Here is an 18,665-nt window from a genome sequence, read left to right as displayed (position 1 = left end):
GCCTACCTCTATGTCATGCTCCTTTTTTTTCTAGTTTTATACTGACATCTCGCGAACTAAACGTTTATTGCATTATGATGTTCTGAATGTAGATAAGTACTTGGGTGCTAAGCATGAAGCACTTTTAACACTTTTTGCGTTCATTTGTTTGCAAAATTATTGCAATTCGAGAAGCTCAGTAAATAAACAATGTTCTTATGTGGTGGATCAGTTGTGATATGTTAAAGTAGTGGTGGTGGGGGTGTATGGGATGGGGAAAAAGTTTGGGATCATCAGGAATTCAGCACGATCTTTCTGGACAGCTCCCATTCGCAAACTTCTTGAGTTCACACTGAGAACAGAACGCAAACAGCAACCACAGCAATAACACAAACATTGCCCATTAACACTGTGGGATAGGTCTAATAATGGGTATTGCTACAGCAGGATTCATAGATTGTAAAAAAGTATTTTATATTTTTCACCTTTAACCATACACGCAGTATTTCAATCTAAATACTGTTGCGCTAGTTTGTGCAACAGCCCGAAATTTCAACAACTCACTTCCCATACAAATGAACTTAAAAACCATGAATCACCTCCATGATCACTAGCAAACAACAATTAACTGAGCCATTATGTTACAGAAACATTAATTCCATGCTTTAAAAAAATCTCCTTCTGTTTCAAGTAAGTGGTGTAAAATGTTCATATTGTCCATTTATGAATCACAAACAGACGCATAACGTAGAATAAAATATGCCTAAACCTGAAAGTTGTTGACAGTTATTATTTTTGGCTGAATCTTACCTCTCCAGAAGTTCTCCTCCTGCGATCTGGCACCACTAGCGTATTCCCATTACTGCTCGGGACTAGAGTAGAACCGATACTCATTCTAGGTCCAACTAACATGTACCGTTTATCTCCTGATCTGTACTGGATGCTGTGACACAGTGTTCCATCATAATTAGTATCTTGTAAGTACTTGGAGGAATAGTCTGTAGATTTGGAGCACTGCATTACAATCAGCACAATGATACTGATGACAAAAAGCACTGAAACTGATCCCAGAGTGATGATCAGATAAAATGTGACGCCATTGTCCTCCTCGTCTTTTACTGCGTGTTTAACATCAGAAGCTGCAAAAGCCTCTTTGGGCTCCACAACTTTGATAATCACAGTCGCTGTTGCTGAAAGTGAAACGTTACCATTGTCTTTGACCAGTATGACCAGTTTATGCTGAGCCTCGTCTGTTTCTGTGAATGAGCGAAGCGTCCTTATCTGTCCTGTATAGCGGTCCAAACCAAACAGACTGTGGTCGCTCACTTCCTGCAGTGAAAATAATAGCCAGCCGTTGTATCCTATATCTGCGTCATAGGCTCTCACTTTAGTCACCAAATGTCCTGCGTTCACATTGCGGGGAACCTCCTCCACACCTTCAGCAGATCCGTTAGAGCTGACTGGATATAAGATCACTGGAACGTTGTCGTTCTGATCCAGAATGAACACGTTCACTGTCACGTTGCTGCTCAGTGCTGGAGTTCCACAGTCTGTTGCAATTACTTTGAACTGGAACGTTTTAATCATTTCGAAGTCGAAACTTTTCAGCGCGTAGATTTCTCCGTTTTCAGAATTAATATTGATAAAAGATGTATATGTATTTTCCTCACTGATATCTCTCCATATCTGATAGCTGACTATTGCATTTTCATTTGAGTCCCCGTCAGAAGCAGTCACAGAAAATACGGATTTGCCCGGAGTATTGTTTTCCATTATATAAAACGTATAAGGCGAGAACAAAAACTGTGGACTGTTGTCATTGACATCTGATACCTGAACAGTTATAGTTTTCACTGAGGACAGAGAGGGTACTCCTGCGTCGTTTGCAAGCAAGGTAATGTTATATTGAGATGTCTTTTCTCTATCAAGCGATATCTCTGTGACTAATGAGTAAACATTGTCGTGTGATGATGGGAATAGTTTGAAAGGTGTGCCATTGTGTATCGAACAGTAAACTTTTCCGTTCATTCCAGAATCTAAATCAGACACGCTTATTAAAGCAATAGTAGTTCCAGTTCTGGAATCTTCTGGAATTGCGCTTGAAAACGATGTCACTTCTATCTCTGGCTTATTATCATTTACATCTACAATCTTTATGATGACACTTTTATCTGATATCATTGGTACAAGTCCTTTGTCAGATGCTTGGATATCGATCTCATACTTATCTTTGGCTTCAAAATCTAAGAGGCCCTTCACAATAATTTCACCAGTGATTGGATTTATTTCAAAAAGTTCACGTATTTGATTTTTTACATTACCTATTGAATAGACTACCTCACCATTCGAGCCTTCATCCAGATCTGTAGCGTTGACTTGTATTACTGTAGTACCTTTAGGTGCGTTCTCATGGATCATAACAGTATAGTCATCTTTAGTGAAAACTGGCGCGTTATCATTTATATCCAACACATCTATGAGTATCTCCATTGTTCCAGATCTGGGCGGTTTTCCGCCATCTACAGCAGTTATTAACAATTTAATGTTTCTCGCAGCCTCCCTGTCTAACGGCTTTTGTAAAACCAAAAAGGGAATTTTACCATCTTCTTCACGGTCCTTCACATCTAGACGAAAATGATCGTTGTGACTCAGTTTATAATTCTGAATTGAATTGATTCCGCTATCAGGGTCCTGAGCGGCCTGGAGCTGGAATTTCGCACCAGGTACAGCAGACTCCCATATTTCTAAATGCTTTTCTTTTTGGTTGAAAGTCGGAGCATGGTCGTTTATATCCAGAATTTCTACTGTTACGTAGTGGATCTCCAAAGGATTTTCAAGTGCGATTTTTACTTTTATCAAACAAGTGCTGCTTCTTTCGCAAAGCTCCTCACGGTCTATTTTTCCATTTACATACAGCCCTCCATCATCTTGGTTTACCTTGAACAGCGACTCTCCAGAGCTTGACACAATCCGAAATCCTCGATCCTTTAAGATTCTACGATCAATTCCTAAATCCCTTGCGATATTTCCTATCATAGTCCCGTCTTTCTGCTCTTCTGGAATGGAATATCGTATCTGTGCCCAAACCGCTCTCCCGAACAACAGCAAAACAGCCAGCAAAGAGAATCTTACGTACAGCCCCCGCCATAATGCGCGTCCCCTTTGTTCCATTTTGCTGTTAGCACAACGGCGACCACCAAAATACTGCTACTGCGCCATGAATATTCGTTCTGTAGCCACAATACTGCAGAAAAGTAACCGTGAACCTTTACGATAAGTGTAGGAAAAACGACATGCAGTTCCGTGTTATCAGCAGAACAGCTTGGGTAAAAATGAAGGCACGGGGTAAGTGGAGGGGCGGGATGGGATTTACACGTCTGAAATCATAAGGTGGCTTTGCACTGACACCTCGTGAGCTAAATATTTATTGCATTTTGACAGTCAACGATTCACGTTTCTTTTTAGAACTACAAAGTGTAGACTTTGTGGCCTTATTCGTCAGAGTGCTGAAGGAGGGACTCATTTATGGACAGATTTAAGGACTGTTACTTAGTACCCACAAATGACATATTCTGAAGCTAAACTTGTTTCGATAACGGTAAATACTACAATAAAAGTAATTCCATGATTGTATTAACATTTAGGATATTTATAAAAAAAATAACGAAGTTCATATGAAAAAAAAATGTGTTTTGTAACGTCTTCAATTTATTACAGGTCAAACACAGTTTACTAACCACTGATGGCTGTATTATTTGCATTTCATATACTGCCCCAATTTCGTTTGGTACGTGGTTTGCAAAAACAGGGAGGAAATGCGATATTCAGAGTGATAAATTACTGACGTAACCAGCAATTTATACAAAAATATTAAAAATCATATCCATATATTTAAACTCCATGAACAGAATTTTAAGTAGTCCACTCATCAAAATGATTTCTTTACAAGAGGAAAATAACATATCTTCAATGTACAATTTTAGATTTTATATCAAAAACTGCGAATTTCTTACCTCTCCAGAAGTTCTCCTCCTGCGATCTGGTACCACTAGAGTATTCCCATTACTGCCCGGGACTATAGTAGAACTGATACTCATTCTGGGTCCAACTAACATGTACCGTTTATCTCCTGATCTGTACTGGATGCTGTGACACAGTGTTCCATCATAATTAGTATCTTGTAAGTACTTGGAGGAACAGTCTGTAGATTTGGAGCACTGCATTACAATCAGCACAATGATACTGATGACAAAAAGCACTGAAACTGATCCCAGAGTGATGATCAGATCAAATGTGACGTCATTGTCCTCCTCGTTTTTTACTGTGTGTTTAACATCAGAAGCTGCAAAAGCCTCTTTGGGCTCCACAACTTTGATAATCACAGTCGCTGTTGCTGAAAGTGAAACGTTGGACAAACCTTCTCACAAACCTTCTCACAAACCTGCTCTCGATCTATATTTCCGTTCAAGTATAAAACTCCATCACCTTGATTTACCTTAAACAGTGACTCTCCAGTGGTTGATACGATACGAAATCCTCGTTCCTTTAGGGTTCTGTAATCAATTCCCAAGTCCTTTGCAATGTTTCCAACCACAGCACCATCGTTTCGTTCCTCAGAAACGGAATATCGTATCTGTGCCAACACCACACTCCCAAAAAACAGCGATGCAGTAATGAAAGTTTGATTTCAGTAATGAAAGTCTCAAATGCAGGCTCCTCCATGACTCGCGCTCTCTTTGTTTCATTTTGTAAATAAAACAACGTTGCTACACTTAAAACCACCGCCAACAGACGGGTATTACGCCTGCATCCACATGACACCAGGCAAAATTGTATAGTTAATCACAATATAAAAACATAATTAAAAATACGATGCAGAGAAAAACCAACGTGACGTTCCTCCAGCACCACTGGTGATCACTACCCACAAGAAATCCTAAATGGCGCACACAAAATTATCACCACGTTACGAACCTCAATCTGGTTTCACACTGATACCTTGTGAACAAAAAACTTATTACAACCTGAATAGGTTCCTTTCGGTGCATTTCACAGCATTTTTGTCCAGTAAACACCTCACATGTTTAAGTAGAAACGAGTAGAATCGAAGTTCATGAATAAACAGTGTTATAATTCATGTACGTACGTTACAGCAAGAGACAAAAAGGAAAAAATACAGAGTATGTCACTCAAAATAGAACCCAGCGATGTTCAGCACCACGGATAGCGGTCGACTCGCAATTAGACGTTCAATGGCATATGTCTGTTTACTTCATTTCAACTTACGTTTGTACTTGGTTGTAATTAAGGACTGAAAATAAGACTTTCGGGCACAGCATGACTTATTAAAATCCAAAGTGTTATTAAAATGGGAGGTGCGTGTAAAACCTTAAACATCAGAAAAAATAAAAACATGGATCACTGACTTACCTCTCCAGACGTTCTCCTCCGGCGATCTGGTACCACTAAAGTATTCCCATTACTGCCCGGGACTATAGTAGAACCGATACTCATTCTGGGTCCAACTAACATGTACCGTTTATCTCCTGATCTGTACTGGATGCTGTGACACAGTGTTCCATCATAATTAGTATCTTGTAAGTACTTGGAGGAATAGTCTGTAGATTTGGAGCACTGCATTACAATCAGCACAATGATACTGATGATAAAAAGCACTGAAACTGAGCCCAGAGTGATGATCAGATAAAATGTAACAGTATTACCCTCCTCATCGTTCACTGTGCTTTTAACATCAGAAGCTGCAAAAGCCTCTTTGGGCTCCACAACTTTGATAATCACAGTCGCTGTTGCTGAAAGTGAAACGTTGCCATTGTCTTTGACCAGTATGACCAGTTTATGCTGAGCCTCGTCTGTTTCTGTGAATGAGCGAAGGGTCCTTATCTGTCCTGTATAGCGGTCCAAACCAAACAGACTGTGGTCGCTCACTTCCTGCAGTGAAAATAATAGCCAGCCATTGTATCCTATATCTGCGTCATAGGCTCTCACTTTAGTCACCAAATGTCCTGCGTTCACATTGCGGGGAACCTCCTTCACACCTTCAGCAGATCCGTTAGAGCTGACTGGATATAAGATCACTGGAACGTTGTCGTTCTGATCTAAAATGAACACATTCACTGTGACGTTGCTGCTCAGTGCTGGAGTTCCAGAATCAGTAGCGAGCACGCGGAACTGGAACATTTTGACTGTTTCAAAATCAAAACTTTTAAGCGCATAGACATTGCCGTCTTCAGAATTTATATTAAGAAAGGAAACTATGGTTGGCTCGAAGCTTTCATCTTTTGAAATGTGGTAAGTTATTTGAGCGTTTTCATTTTGGTCAACATCAAAAGCACTAAGACAGAATATGGATGCGCCTGGAGTATTGTTTTCAGCAATATAAAACGTATATGGGTTTTGGGTAAATACTGGATTGTTGTCATTCACATCTGCAATATCAACATTTATCGTCTTCTCTGAGGATAAACATGGCTCACCTCTGTCTGAGCACATTATAGTTATTGAGTATGTAGACACAGTCTCTCTATCTAGGCGATACTTAGTGGCTAGAGAGTACATACTCTTCTGGAAAGAAGGTTTCAGCTCAAAAGGGAAGTCACCTACAAGTCTACATATCACTATGCCATTCTCACCCGAATCTCTGTCAGATGCACTAATAAGCGCTATGGCTGCACCTGGATTCGAGTCCTCTGGTATCTGACTGGAGAGCGAGGTCATATCTATTTCAGGTACATTATCATTTACATCCTTTACATTAATGACAACACTGCAGTGGCCTATTAAAACGACAGGACCTTTGTCCGATGCTTGAATGTCTATTTCGTATACACTTTGTTCCTCAAAGTCTATAAGTCCTTTTACTGTTATCTCACCTGTGTCAGCATCTATTTCAAACTTATCAAATGCTTTGTTCATGAGACTTTTGTCAAAGGCGTAAGTAACTTGACCGTTTGCACCCTCATCTACATCCGAAGCGTGTACTTTTACCACAGACATACCAAAGGAAATATTTTCCTCCACTGTTACAGTATACACCTGACGTTCAAAAACTGGGGCGTTATCATTAATGTCAAGGACAGTGATGACAATGTTTACTGATCCGAATCTTTCGGGCTTTCCTCCATCATATGCTGTCAGGGTTAGATTCAATTGGGAATTCTGTTCTCTGTCTAGAGGCTTTTTCAAAATCAAGAAAGGAATTTTGTCTTCTCCACGAGTTTTCACATCTAATTCAAAGTGACTGTTCGGGCTGAGAATGTACTTATGCAGAGAATTCACACCAGCGTCTAAATCACGAGCAGCGTCCAAAGGGACTCGTGTACTTTGGGGCACTGCATTTTCAGATATTTCTAAATATTTCTCCCGCACAGGAAAGCTAGGAGAATGATCGTTGATGTCTCTAATTTCTACCTCTATGTAATGAACCTCTAGTGGATTTTCAGCCACAGTTTTAAGATTCACTGAACACACGCTGCTTTTCTCACAAAGCTCCTCCCTGTCGATTTTTCCACTCACGTATAGGGCTCCATTGTCCTGGTTTATCTGGAGGAAGCGATCATTTGATGCGGAGACAATCCGAAAACGTCGCTCTTTAAGTTTATCCAGGTCAAACCCCAAATCCTTTGCAATATTTCCCACAACAGATCCTGGTTTAGATTCCTCGGCGATAGAGTAGCGAATCTGAGCCAGGCATCCGCCACAAAAGGACAACAGAAAAAAACAATGCAGAAACGGTTTTGGTGTAGCTGTCATGATGAAAAAATCAATTTCATTCGCACCATCGCAAATTGATTTCTTATTTTCCAACGAACGGTATTGTTCCTATGAAGTCCCCGACATTCAAAACACTGTTAAAAACATGTATTCACCGATTTGTCGAGCCGCTGCTTAAGCCTCGAGATACAACATCGCAGTCATCTCAGTGCGCATGCGAAAAGGAGGGAGGGGCATTAAACACAAGCTCGTGTTTGTGCTATGTCAAATATAACCTGGAAAGCAGCGATACCAAGTGGGCTCTTATCAAGTTATCATGTTATTTAGTCAGCTATTTCTTTAATTTTGGAACTCTGAGAATAACTAAATAAATAAATGAATAAATCTTGAAAAACTCACCTCAAGCGTCGACTGTCGTCTTTTGCTCACAGTCAAAGTATTTCCATTGCTTCCCGGGACTATAGTAGAACCGATACTCATTCTGGGTCCAACTAACATGTACCGTTTATCTCCTGATCTGTACTGGATGCTGTGACACAGTGTTCCATCATAATTAGCATCCTGTAAGTACTTGGAGGAATAGTCTGTAGATTTGGAGCACTGCATTACAATCAGCACAATGATACTGATAACAAAAAGCACTGAAACTGATCCCAGAGTGATGATCAGATAAAATGTGACGTCACTGTCCTCCTCGTCTTTTACTGCGTGTTTAACATCAGAAGCTGCAAAAGCCTCTTTGGGCTCCACAACTTTGATAATCACAGTCGCTGTTGCTGAAAGTGAAACGTTGCCATTGTCTTTGACCAGTATGACCAGTTTATGCTGAGCCTCGTCTGTTTCTGTGAATGAGCGAAGGGTCCTTATCTGTCCTGTATAGCGGTCCAAACCAAACAGACTGTGGTCGCTCACTTCCTGCAGTGAAAATAATAGCCAGCCATTGTATCCTATATCTGCGTCATAGGCTCTCACTTTAGTCACCAAATGTCCTGCGTTCACATTGCGGGGAACCTCCTCCACACCTTCAGCAGATCCGTTAGAGCTGACTGGATATAAGATCACTGGAACGTTGTCGTTCTGATCCAGAATGAACACGTTCACTGTGACGTTGCTGCTCAGAGCTGGAGTTCCAGAGTCAGTAGCGAGCACGTGGAACTGAAACGTTTTGATCGTTTCAAAGTCGAAATGTTTTAAAGCATATATCTGTCCAGTTTCAGCATTAACATTGATAAATGACGTCATGTCGTTCTGTGTCGCTTGTCCTCTGATAATGGAATAACTGATTGCTGCGTTTTCATTTAAATCTTTGTCAGTAGCGCTAACAGAGTATATGTCTGACCCGGGTGAGTTATTTTCCAACAAATAAAGTTCAAGAGGATTCTGAGAGAATTCCGGGCTGTTATCGTTCACGTCAGCAACTTGCACTCGTATTATTTTGTTAGTGAATTGTGGGGGTTGACCTAAGTCTGTTGCTGTTATAGTAATGTCATAATGTGACACCACTTCTCTGTCTAAAAAATCTTTGGTCACTAATGAATACATATTGCCTTTTAATGATGGTTTCAATTCAAATGGTACATTATCTGAAAGGCTACAAATTACCTTGCCATTGAGGCCGGAATCTTTATCAGTAACACTAACGAGAGCAACCACTGTTCCGCGTTTGGAATCCTCTAGAACCATTTTAGACAATGATGTAACATCAATTTCAGGTTTATTATCATTCATATCTATAACCTTTATGACAACTCTACAATCCACAGTCATTGGTGGCTGTCCCTTATCAGTGGCTTGTACATTTAACCTGTACACCTCGTCTTCCTCATAGTCAATATTTCCTTTCACGCTAATCTCTCCAGTAACACTATTTAAACGAAATACGTCATTTATTTTACTTTTTGAGGATCTCCTGAGCGCATACTCCAGTTCTCCATTTAAACCATCGTCTGCATCACTGGCATTAACAGCAGTAATAACAGTACCAATTGGTGCATTTTCGTTTAACATAACTGTATATATTTCCTGGGTGAATATAGGTCTGTTGTCGTTAATATCACTAACTGAAACTGTGATGTTTAAAGTGCCAGATTTGGGAGGATTTCCTCCATCAAATGCTGTCAATAATAATGTATGTTTGTTATATTGCTCTCTGTCTAACTGTTTCTGAATAACCAAAAACACAATTTTATCCTCGTCATCACCGTCTCTCAACTGCAACTGAAAATGTTCATTTTGACCTAGTTTATAGGACCGAACAGAATTTATTCCAGCATCCAGGTCACGTGCCGCTGGTAGTTCAAATCGTGCCCCTGGTAGAGTATTTTCAGGTATTTCTAAATATATTTTGGTTTCTGGAAAAATGGGAGAATTGTCATTAACATCAGCTACTTCTACTTCAATATAATGTATTTCTAGCGGATTCTCAACAACGATTTTCAAGTTTAATGTGCAAGCTTTCATTTTATCACATAGCTCCTCTCTGTCAATTTTCTTACCAACGAACAAAACACCATTGTTCTCGTTTACCTGGAAAAGAGCGTCATTCGACCCTGAAACAATCCGAAATCGTCTCTCTACCAAAGTACTGATATCGAGACCCAAATCCTTGGCAATATTTCCGACAGTGTATCCCTCTTTTACCTCCTCCGGAATCGAGTACCTTATCTGAGTCGAAACGTGCTCCACGAAGCACAACAGCAAACAGATCTGTAGGACAATCCACCAGTACTCCCACCTGCGCCTTTGTCTGTTGTTATCCATCGTTAACGAAAATTAAGCTTCCGTTTAAATGCCAAAGAAATCACTGTAGTCTCTTTACACCAGTATTTGACTGAACGTGCGCAACATGCTACATTTGGACTGTTAAGAAAAACAAATACAAAGCTCAAAGAAATGACCCATCGCTGATGTAAAAGCAGCACATCGCCATCGCCTTGCAGTGAACAAAACAGCCCTGCACAGCCTCAGAAAAAAGGGGCAGGACCAAAACGTCGGTGTTTCCTTGTGTTCCACTGACACCAAGCGATTTTAATGATATCTTTAGTTTCGTGAAGTTTTATACCTAAACACAGTCAGCAAGTTCACCTTTAGTCAAAAATACAGCATCGTTGGCCACATATGCTAATCAAGTAATTTTTTGTCAAGAAGAAGAAAGAATGAGCAAATACTTCTTCACTGACCTCTTAAAACGAAGTTCTGAAATACACCAAATAAATACATACATACATATATAAACAAATAGTGTTTATATTTTGGTGCGACAAGCTAGCAACAATATAAATAGGACTGGATGCATGAAAATCTCAAGCAAAGTCACAATTCAGCCAATGCTATCCAGTTAGTGTCCTCACTGCTCATACTAATCAGAATATAATCGCACACAGGAAGTCCAATAACAGGTGAAACAATCAAGATTTCATGATATTGCAAACGTATCTATATAAAATTTCAAACCTTACAATCTTATAAAATCCATACTTACGTTCATACGTGTCTACACAAAATTACTCACGCGCTACTTTGTTGAATTATTCATGATGTATAGGCGTGTGTGTGAACGGGATAGGGACAGAAGCAAGGTTGGCCAAAACCACTTTTTTCCTGTTCTATATAAAATGAAATAATTGGTGAAACAACATTGAAAAGTTTTCTAACAGCAGTGGAATTTTGCCTGAAACCTTGATAGTGTATACACAATCATTATATTTTGAGAAAATGCAGATGGAAAGAATATGAAGGCCAAGTCTCACCTCTCCAGAAGTTCTCCTCCTGCGATCTGGTACCACTAGAGTATTCCCATTACTGCCCGGGACTATAGTAGAACCGATACTCATTCTGGGTCCAACTAACATGTACCGTTTATCTCCTGATCTGTACTGGATGCTGTGACACAGCGTTCCATCATAATTAGTATCCTGTAAGTACTTGGAGGTATAATCTGTAGATTTGGAGCACTGCATTACAATCAGTACAATGATACTGATGATAAAAAGCACTGAAACTGAGCCCAGAGTGATGATCAGATAAAATGTGACGTCACGATCCTCCTCATCTTTTTCTGCGTGTTTAACATCAGAAGCTGCAAAAGCCTCTTTGGGCTCCACAACTTTAATAATCACAGTCGCTGTTGCTGAAAGTGAAACGTTGCCATTGTCTTTGACCAGTATGACCAGTTTATGCTGAGCCTCGTCTGTTTCTGTGAATGAGCGAAGGGTCCTTATCTGTCCTGTATAGCGGTCCAAACCAAACAGACTGTGGTCGCTCACTTCCTGCAGTGAAAATAATAGCCAGCCGTTGTATCCTATATCTGCGTCATAGGCCCTCACTTTAGTCACCACATGTCCTGCGTTCACATTGCGGGGAACCTCCTCCACACCTTCAGCAGATCCGTTAGAGCTGACTGGATATAAGATCACTGGACCGTTGTCGTTCTGATCCAGAATGAACACGTTCACTGTGACGTTGCTGCTCAGAGGTGGAATTCCAGAGTCAGTTGCGAGCACGTGGAACAGGAACTTTTTGATTGTTTCAAAGTCGAAACTTTTGAGAGCATGAATAACACCAGTTTCAGAATTAATGTTTATAAATGAAGCCATATCATTTTGTCCTCCATCACCTCTCATTATGTTATATGATATCGCTGCGTTGTCATCGGAGTCTTTGTCAAATGCGCTCACTGAAAATACGGATGCACCAGGAGTGTTATTCTCCTGCAAATACAGGTCAAATGACCTCTGAGGGAATTCTGGCGTGTTATCATTTACATCTGATACTATTACACTCAATGTTTTTATGCTGGATAACGGAGGATTCCCCAAGTCTGTGGCTGTTATAACGATGTCATAATGTGATATCATCTCACGGTCTAATTTTTCTTTTGTTTCTAATGAATACATGTTATCTTGAAAAGATGGTTTCAGTTCGAAAGGAATACCATCTGATAGGCTACACACAACTTTTCCATTAATTCCAGAATCTTTGTCAGAGACACTGATGAGAGAGATGGCTGTGCCAAGTTTAGTATCCTCTGCAATGACATTTGATAGTGACGTCACTTCTATGTCTGGTTTATTGTCATTTATGTCTAAAATCTTTATGATTACTCTGCTCTCTACCGTCAGAGGAGGCTGTCCTTTATCCGAAGCCTGAATATCTAGTTTATAAACCTCTGTGTCCTCGAAGTCCACTTCACCTTTAACTCGTATTTCTCCTGTAATACCGTTTAATTGAAAAACGTCATAAACTTTACGCTTTAAAGTTTTAGCAAATGTGTACTCAATGTCACCGTTGGAGCCCTGATCACGATCAGTTGCATTTACTGTAATTACTATTGTGCCAATTGGCGCATTTTCTTGTAATGTTGCAGAATATGTATTTTGACTGAATACAGGACGGTTATCATTTGAATCAAGAACCTTAACAGTAATATTGAGGGTACCTGTTTTGGGGGGATTTCCACCATCTATCGCTGTAACAAGCAGCTGATAATCGGCTTTTTGTTCACGATCAAGCGGTTTCCTTAAAACCAAGAATGGTATTTTATCCTCATCACTGGTCTTTGTATCAATTTCAAAATTGTCATTCTGGCTTAATTTATAATTGCGAATAGAATTCGGCGCTGTATCCTGGTCGCGTGCTGCGTGCAGCTGGAAGCTAGTTCCTATAGGGGTATGTTCAGCTATCTGAAAATGTTGATGCGTTTCGGAAAAACTGGGAACATTGTCGTTAATATCTGTTATCTCGACGACTACATGATGAATTTCTAGAGGATTTTCAACAGCAATTTTCAGGTTTATCAAACAAGCACTATTTCCGTCACATAGCTCCTCTCTGTCGATCTTCCTCTGAACATGCATGACGCCATTGTTCTGATTAGCCTGGAAAAAAGCATCTTTGGATCCAGAAACAATACGGAACCGTCTGTTCGCCAAAGTACTCACATCAAGACCTAAATCCTTAGCAATATTTCCCACCACGGATCCCTCTTTCACTTCCTCGGGAATAGAGTACCTTATCTGAGCCGAAACCAGCTCCCAAATGGACAGAAACAAAGAAAAACACAGAACAATCCACCAGATTTTCCATGTGCGTCCTTGCACTCCACTCTCCATCTTCAGTGTGTCACTTACAGCAGTTCCGCTAACACGATGCGACACGTTTCCAGTTACTAAATCTAAAATGACTTTCTAAATGGCTCATGTTTATGTGCCATTCTAAAAGCTGCCGTGTTGTTCAAAAGCCGTATCGTCTCTCATGCTCTACGAGGCGCTCTGCTCTGAGCAAGATAGCTCATGCGCATCATACACCAGTGGGCAAGGCATATATACATTATCCATTCCTATGTTACACTGACACCGTCCGGTGTACAAAAACCATATCATTTATGAATGAAATTCATATTATCTGAAATAAAACGACATTTTTAAAAAGTCTGACACCAAAGTTTACTTTTTTTAACAAACTCATATATCTGTTGTTAAGAATACCTGTAATTAATTTGCTTTAATACGTTACCATCCACGACCCTGAAGGAGAAGCGGCTTGGAAAATGGATGGATGGACGTTACCATGATATTTTTTTATTTAATATTTTAATACATGTCTTAAAACTATTTTTGTAGTAAGAAAAAACTGATAGATGCAAAGTTGTTCTGTTCCAAGTATAGTTGAACAAACTGTGATTTTCATGAACTCTGTTCTGATGAGGTGTTGGTTTCATGCGAAAATGAATTTATATAAAAATGTACATATACTCATATTCAACATTTAGAAATACTAAAAATGTGATGTAAGACATCTAGATTTGGTCTGTGGTGTACTGAGAGGATTTGCAGGATTAAGACATGAAACAGCTGCCCCAATAAGCAAGTAAACAAATTAACAAATTAAGAAATTATTGATATTGTGTTGATTTTTGTACTCTCCAGATAAGCAAAAAATCCAAATTCCTGGACTTACATATTATTGCACATTGGACGAAATTAGATCATTTGTCTGTCATGGAAAATAAACATAAACGGCAAAACACACTTGGAATTCTTATTGAAATAGTTAGCTAACACGCAGTATCAAAGACTAATTCAAAAAAGAGGCTGACACAATGTATATAGTATACAAAGTCCAGTGCAATCAATAAAAGCTGAATACAACAGTGCACCAAACACTGTAAAACTGATTCTGACTCAAAGCAAATTATACTTAAAATTTCATTAAAATTCACACAAAATAAACATGTTTACGCTGTTTCTAAATATTTTTATGCTTAATTAACCTATAGTTTGCAGTATAAACTGAACTCAACAAGCTCATCAAAATCTACTTAATTTTTCTAGACGTCAGAGCAACATTGGTGAACTAGGTCGTGGCAACTTACTTTCGTTCAGTTTAAATCAAAGCAAGCTGCGAAACGGGCGCCATCGTAAACGTTTGATATACGGTAAGTTTCTTATCACCTCAAATATTAGTATATCATAACCTAATTTCTACATGTAAAATAACTTTGTAAGAGTGTATTTGCAGATTTATGTCGGCATTAAAGCCATAGCTGGCTTACTGATTTGCTTTCTAAATTGTGAGGTTATTTTTCCTCTCATTTGACTTTCTGTTGAAGCCCTTCTGCTTATATTGCAAGGTTGATAAGCTCCTTAAATGTCGTGCTTTTTGGTGCTCCTATGCATAAACGTAATCAGAGGAGTTAACCTATATCGATATATATGAATGTGCTTTTCTCTGGATAGAAGTATTTCGGTAAGTCTTGTTTCCATGCTAGGTAGCTAAATGCTAAACGCTAACTCGATAGGTGGGGGTGGATTTTCAGTCTGCTGAGACCGTTTTTGCTAGCGAGCTAAGTAGCTAAATGCTAAACGCTAACTCAGTGGGCAGGGGGCTGGATTTTCAGTCTGCTGAGGCCGTTTTTGCTAGCAAGATAAGTAGCTAGATGCTAGCGAGCTGACTCGATGTGTGAGCGTAGACGGCTGTTATAAACACACATATTTAATTTTTAATGTGCAATTTGGAGACCTGACCAGGGTGTATCCTGCCTTCCGCCCGATGACTGCTGGGATAGGTTCCAGCACCCCCCCCTTGCTTTCAAATGACTTGGATTAACTTCCATTCAAAGTTAAGAACATTTTTGTCTTCTCCTGTAAAGTCATTATTTTGGAGATGCATGTTTTTCATTGAACAGCAATGATCTGCATTCAGTAAATGTGTTGATGTACTCTTCCCCATTATTGGTTATGCTAAGTTAGTTTGTCTTTTAATGTGCAGACTAAACACAGCCTCTTCCAGAGTGCCAACTGACATGTATTCAGACCTAAATGAAAGAAAATAACTCAAGCTTCACTCTTTCATTTTTTTAGGGTGTCATGAGATGGCCTTGTAAGATATGTTGCAGCATTCTGCAGAATAAGGGTGCCCTCCTAAAGCATTCCAGGCTAGTGCATGACACATTTCAGCGAAGTCAGTCAGTACCTTGTCCACATTTAGACTGCCTATGTTCTTTTAAAACATGGAATGCGTTGCATACACATATGTCAAGGTACCATACAATACAAGAATCACTGAGGCCAGAAGAACAAGTACTTTTCACATGCCAAGTGTGTGGCTCTTGCTCTCATTCAACAGAGAAGGAATACTTTGCACATATTGGCCAACATTTAAAGAAGCATGAAACAGTGCAATGTGTGTTTACTCACTGTCACTTCAAGACAAATGTTTATGGAACATTTGCGTCCCACAAAAACAGAAAGCACACCCCTCATTTGTACAGTGATTTTAAAGAAGAGGTAATTGCTCATGTTGATCAAGATGAAACAGTTAAAGAGCAGAATCCTATTGCAGGTGATGATGAGAAAGAAGTAGTCCAAGAATCTGCTGAGTCGGCTGCAGGTGTGTTGAGTACAATTGTTAAGAAGGTTGGTTCCATACTGCTAAAACTTGAAAGCATATACAATGTATCAAGCCAGTGCATAGATGAGCTTGTAGAAGAGCTGTCTTCCATTTCATCTGTAGCATCTATCCCTGTTGTAAGGAATATCGTTGATGTAAATCTTAAGAGACATGGCTGTACCGCTGAAGAGAAAGTAATAGCTAAATTAGCTGAAGAGTTGTGCAAAGGCAACACTGTAAGTGCTGCACTTGGTGAAGACAGTCCATTTTGTACATCATTTAAGAGAAAAGCATATTTCAAAGAGAAGTTCAAGATTATTGAACCAGTGGAATACATTCTTGATTCCAGTGATAACAGAAGCTTTCAGTACATTCCAGTTCTACAGTCCTTGCAGCAAGTTTTTTGCAATAGAGATATTGTGGAAATGGCATTTTCAAAAGATACATCATTCGCCGGGTGAGAGAAGTAACATATATAAGACCTATAATGATGGACAACATTACAGGGAAAATTCCTTCTATTCTGACAATGATTTAAAAATCTTGCTGATTCTTTATGTGGATGATTTTGAAGTGTGTAATCCACTCAGGACATCAAAAAAAAAAAAAAAAAAAACACAAAATAACAGCTGTTTACTTTGTTTTGGCAAATCTCCCTCCAGAATTAAAGTCTTCCTTAACATCTATCTATCTTGCTGTGCTAAGTAAGGCTGCTGATGTGAAGAAATTCGGTTATGAGAAGGTTCTTGAACCTCTACTTAATGACCTTGCAATTTTAGAACAAGAGGGAGTTTTTATTGCCAGTTTGGGCAAAAACATTAAAGGCACAGTACAGTGTGTGGCAGCCGATAATATTGGTGCTCATTCAATAAGTGGCCTTGTTGAGAGTTTTTCAGGCTCATATATTTGCAGGTTTTGTTTTGGGCAATGTTCTGAATTCAAGTTAAATGAAGTGAGATCTGGTACATTCACTCCTAGGACAAAGGAGACTCATGCTCAGGATATCCTCCTCAGAAATTCTACAAGAAAATCCTTCTCTGGTACATTCTCATGGTGTCAAAAATCAGTGTGCATTGACTGCTAAACTGCAGAATTTCCACTTTGTTTCTGGATACCCACCGGATATCACACACAATTTTTTTGAAGGTATTGTGCCATACAAATTGGCATTGTGCTTTGATCTTTGGGTCAAAAAGAAGTACATATCTTTGGCTGAACTGAATGATTCAATCAAACGTTTTCCATACAAATGGACTGACAGAGTAAACAGCCCACATTCAGTTCCACTTAATTTTACGGCCCGTAAGAATATAGGTGGAAATGCACATGAGAATTGGGCACTTTTAAGACTTCTGCCATTTATCATCAGATCCAGGATACCTCACAGTGAGGCAGGTTGGCTGCTGATCATGGACTTAAAAGACATTGTGGAGGTTGTCGTGTCTCCAGTCCATATTGAGGAATCTATCTGGTACTTGGATTCCAAAATATCGGAACACCGTCATAGGTTTATTGAAGTCTTTTCTCAGAAACAACTGATTCCGAAGCACCACTTCCTTGCACACTACCCATTTTTGATGAAAGCCTTTGGTCCCCTAGTTGCCTTGTGGACAATACGATTTGAAGCAAAGCATAGCTTCTTCAAACAAGTTACAAGGCATCTGTGCAATTTTAAAAATGTATTGTTGTCCCTCTCAACAAAACACCAAATGATGATCTCCTATCACTTCTACAATGCAAGTATGCTAAAACCAGCCTTGTGTGTTTCTAAAATATCTTCTGTGCCACTGGATGCATTACATGAAGACATCAAGGAAGCCATACTTCTGAAACATCCAAGCCAAACCTGTGCACAGTTGTCAAATTGTGTATATTCTCACGGAACCAAATATGCAGTTGGAATGATTTTGGTTTATGGTTCCACAGCAGGACTATCCGATTTTATTGAGATTATACAGGTGGTAATTCTTCAGGAGGCTGTCAGTTTCATAGTGAAAACTCAAAATGCTTGGTAACACCTGCGGTCATTTCATTTGGAGGACACAGGAAAAGTACTACTTGTTGAG

General features: G+C 39.5%; 1 protein-coding gene across 12 annotated transcripts in view; it reads right to left on the bottom strand.

The window, feature by feature from the left end:
• LOC108430948 (protocadherin alpha-C2-like) overlaps positions 1 to 18,665 on the bottom strand; it is a 187,296-nt gene that overhangs the window by 138,240 nt on the left and 30,391 nt on the right. The window contains exons 1-2 of one of the 12 annotated variants that reach the window (XM_017703746.2): positions 790 to 3,334; positions 245 to 331 (exon numbers count right to left, since the gene is read on the bottom strand). The exons of 7 other annotated variants lie outside the window; for them this stretch is intronic. In XM_017703746.2, the coding sequence (XP_017559235.1) occupies positions 281 to 331; positions 790 to 3,150 (2,412 nt within the window). In that variant the 5' untranslated portion in view covers positions 3,151 to 3,334 and the 3' untranslated portion in view covers positions 245 to 280. Of the gene's footprint in view, positions 1 to 244; positions 332 to 789; positions 3,335 to 5,409; positions 7,907 to 8,109; positions 10,647 to 11,459; positions 13,945 to 18,665 lie in introns of those variants that run through there. 4 more of the 12 variants (XM_037542906.1, XM_037542904.1, XM_037542910.1 and 1 more) reach the window with 4 other exon arrangements.

Source organism: Pygocentrus nattereri, chromosome 11, assembly GCF_015220715.1.
Source record: "Pygocentrus nattereri isolate fPygNat1 chromosome 11, fPygNat1.pri, whole genome shotgun sequence".
Classification (NCBI taxonomy): Eukaryota; Metazoa; Chordata; class Actinopteri; order Characiformes; family Serrasalmidae; genus Pygocentrus; species Pygocentrus nattereri.
This window is presented reverse-complemented; position numbering and strand designations above follow the sequence as displayed.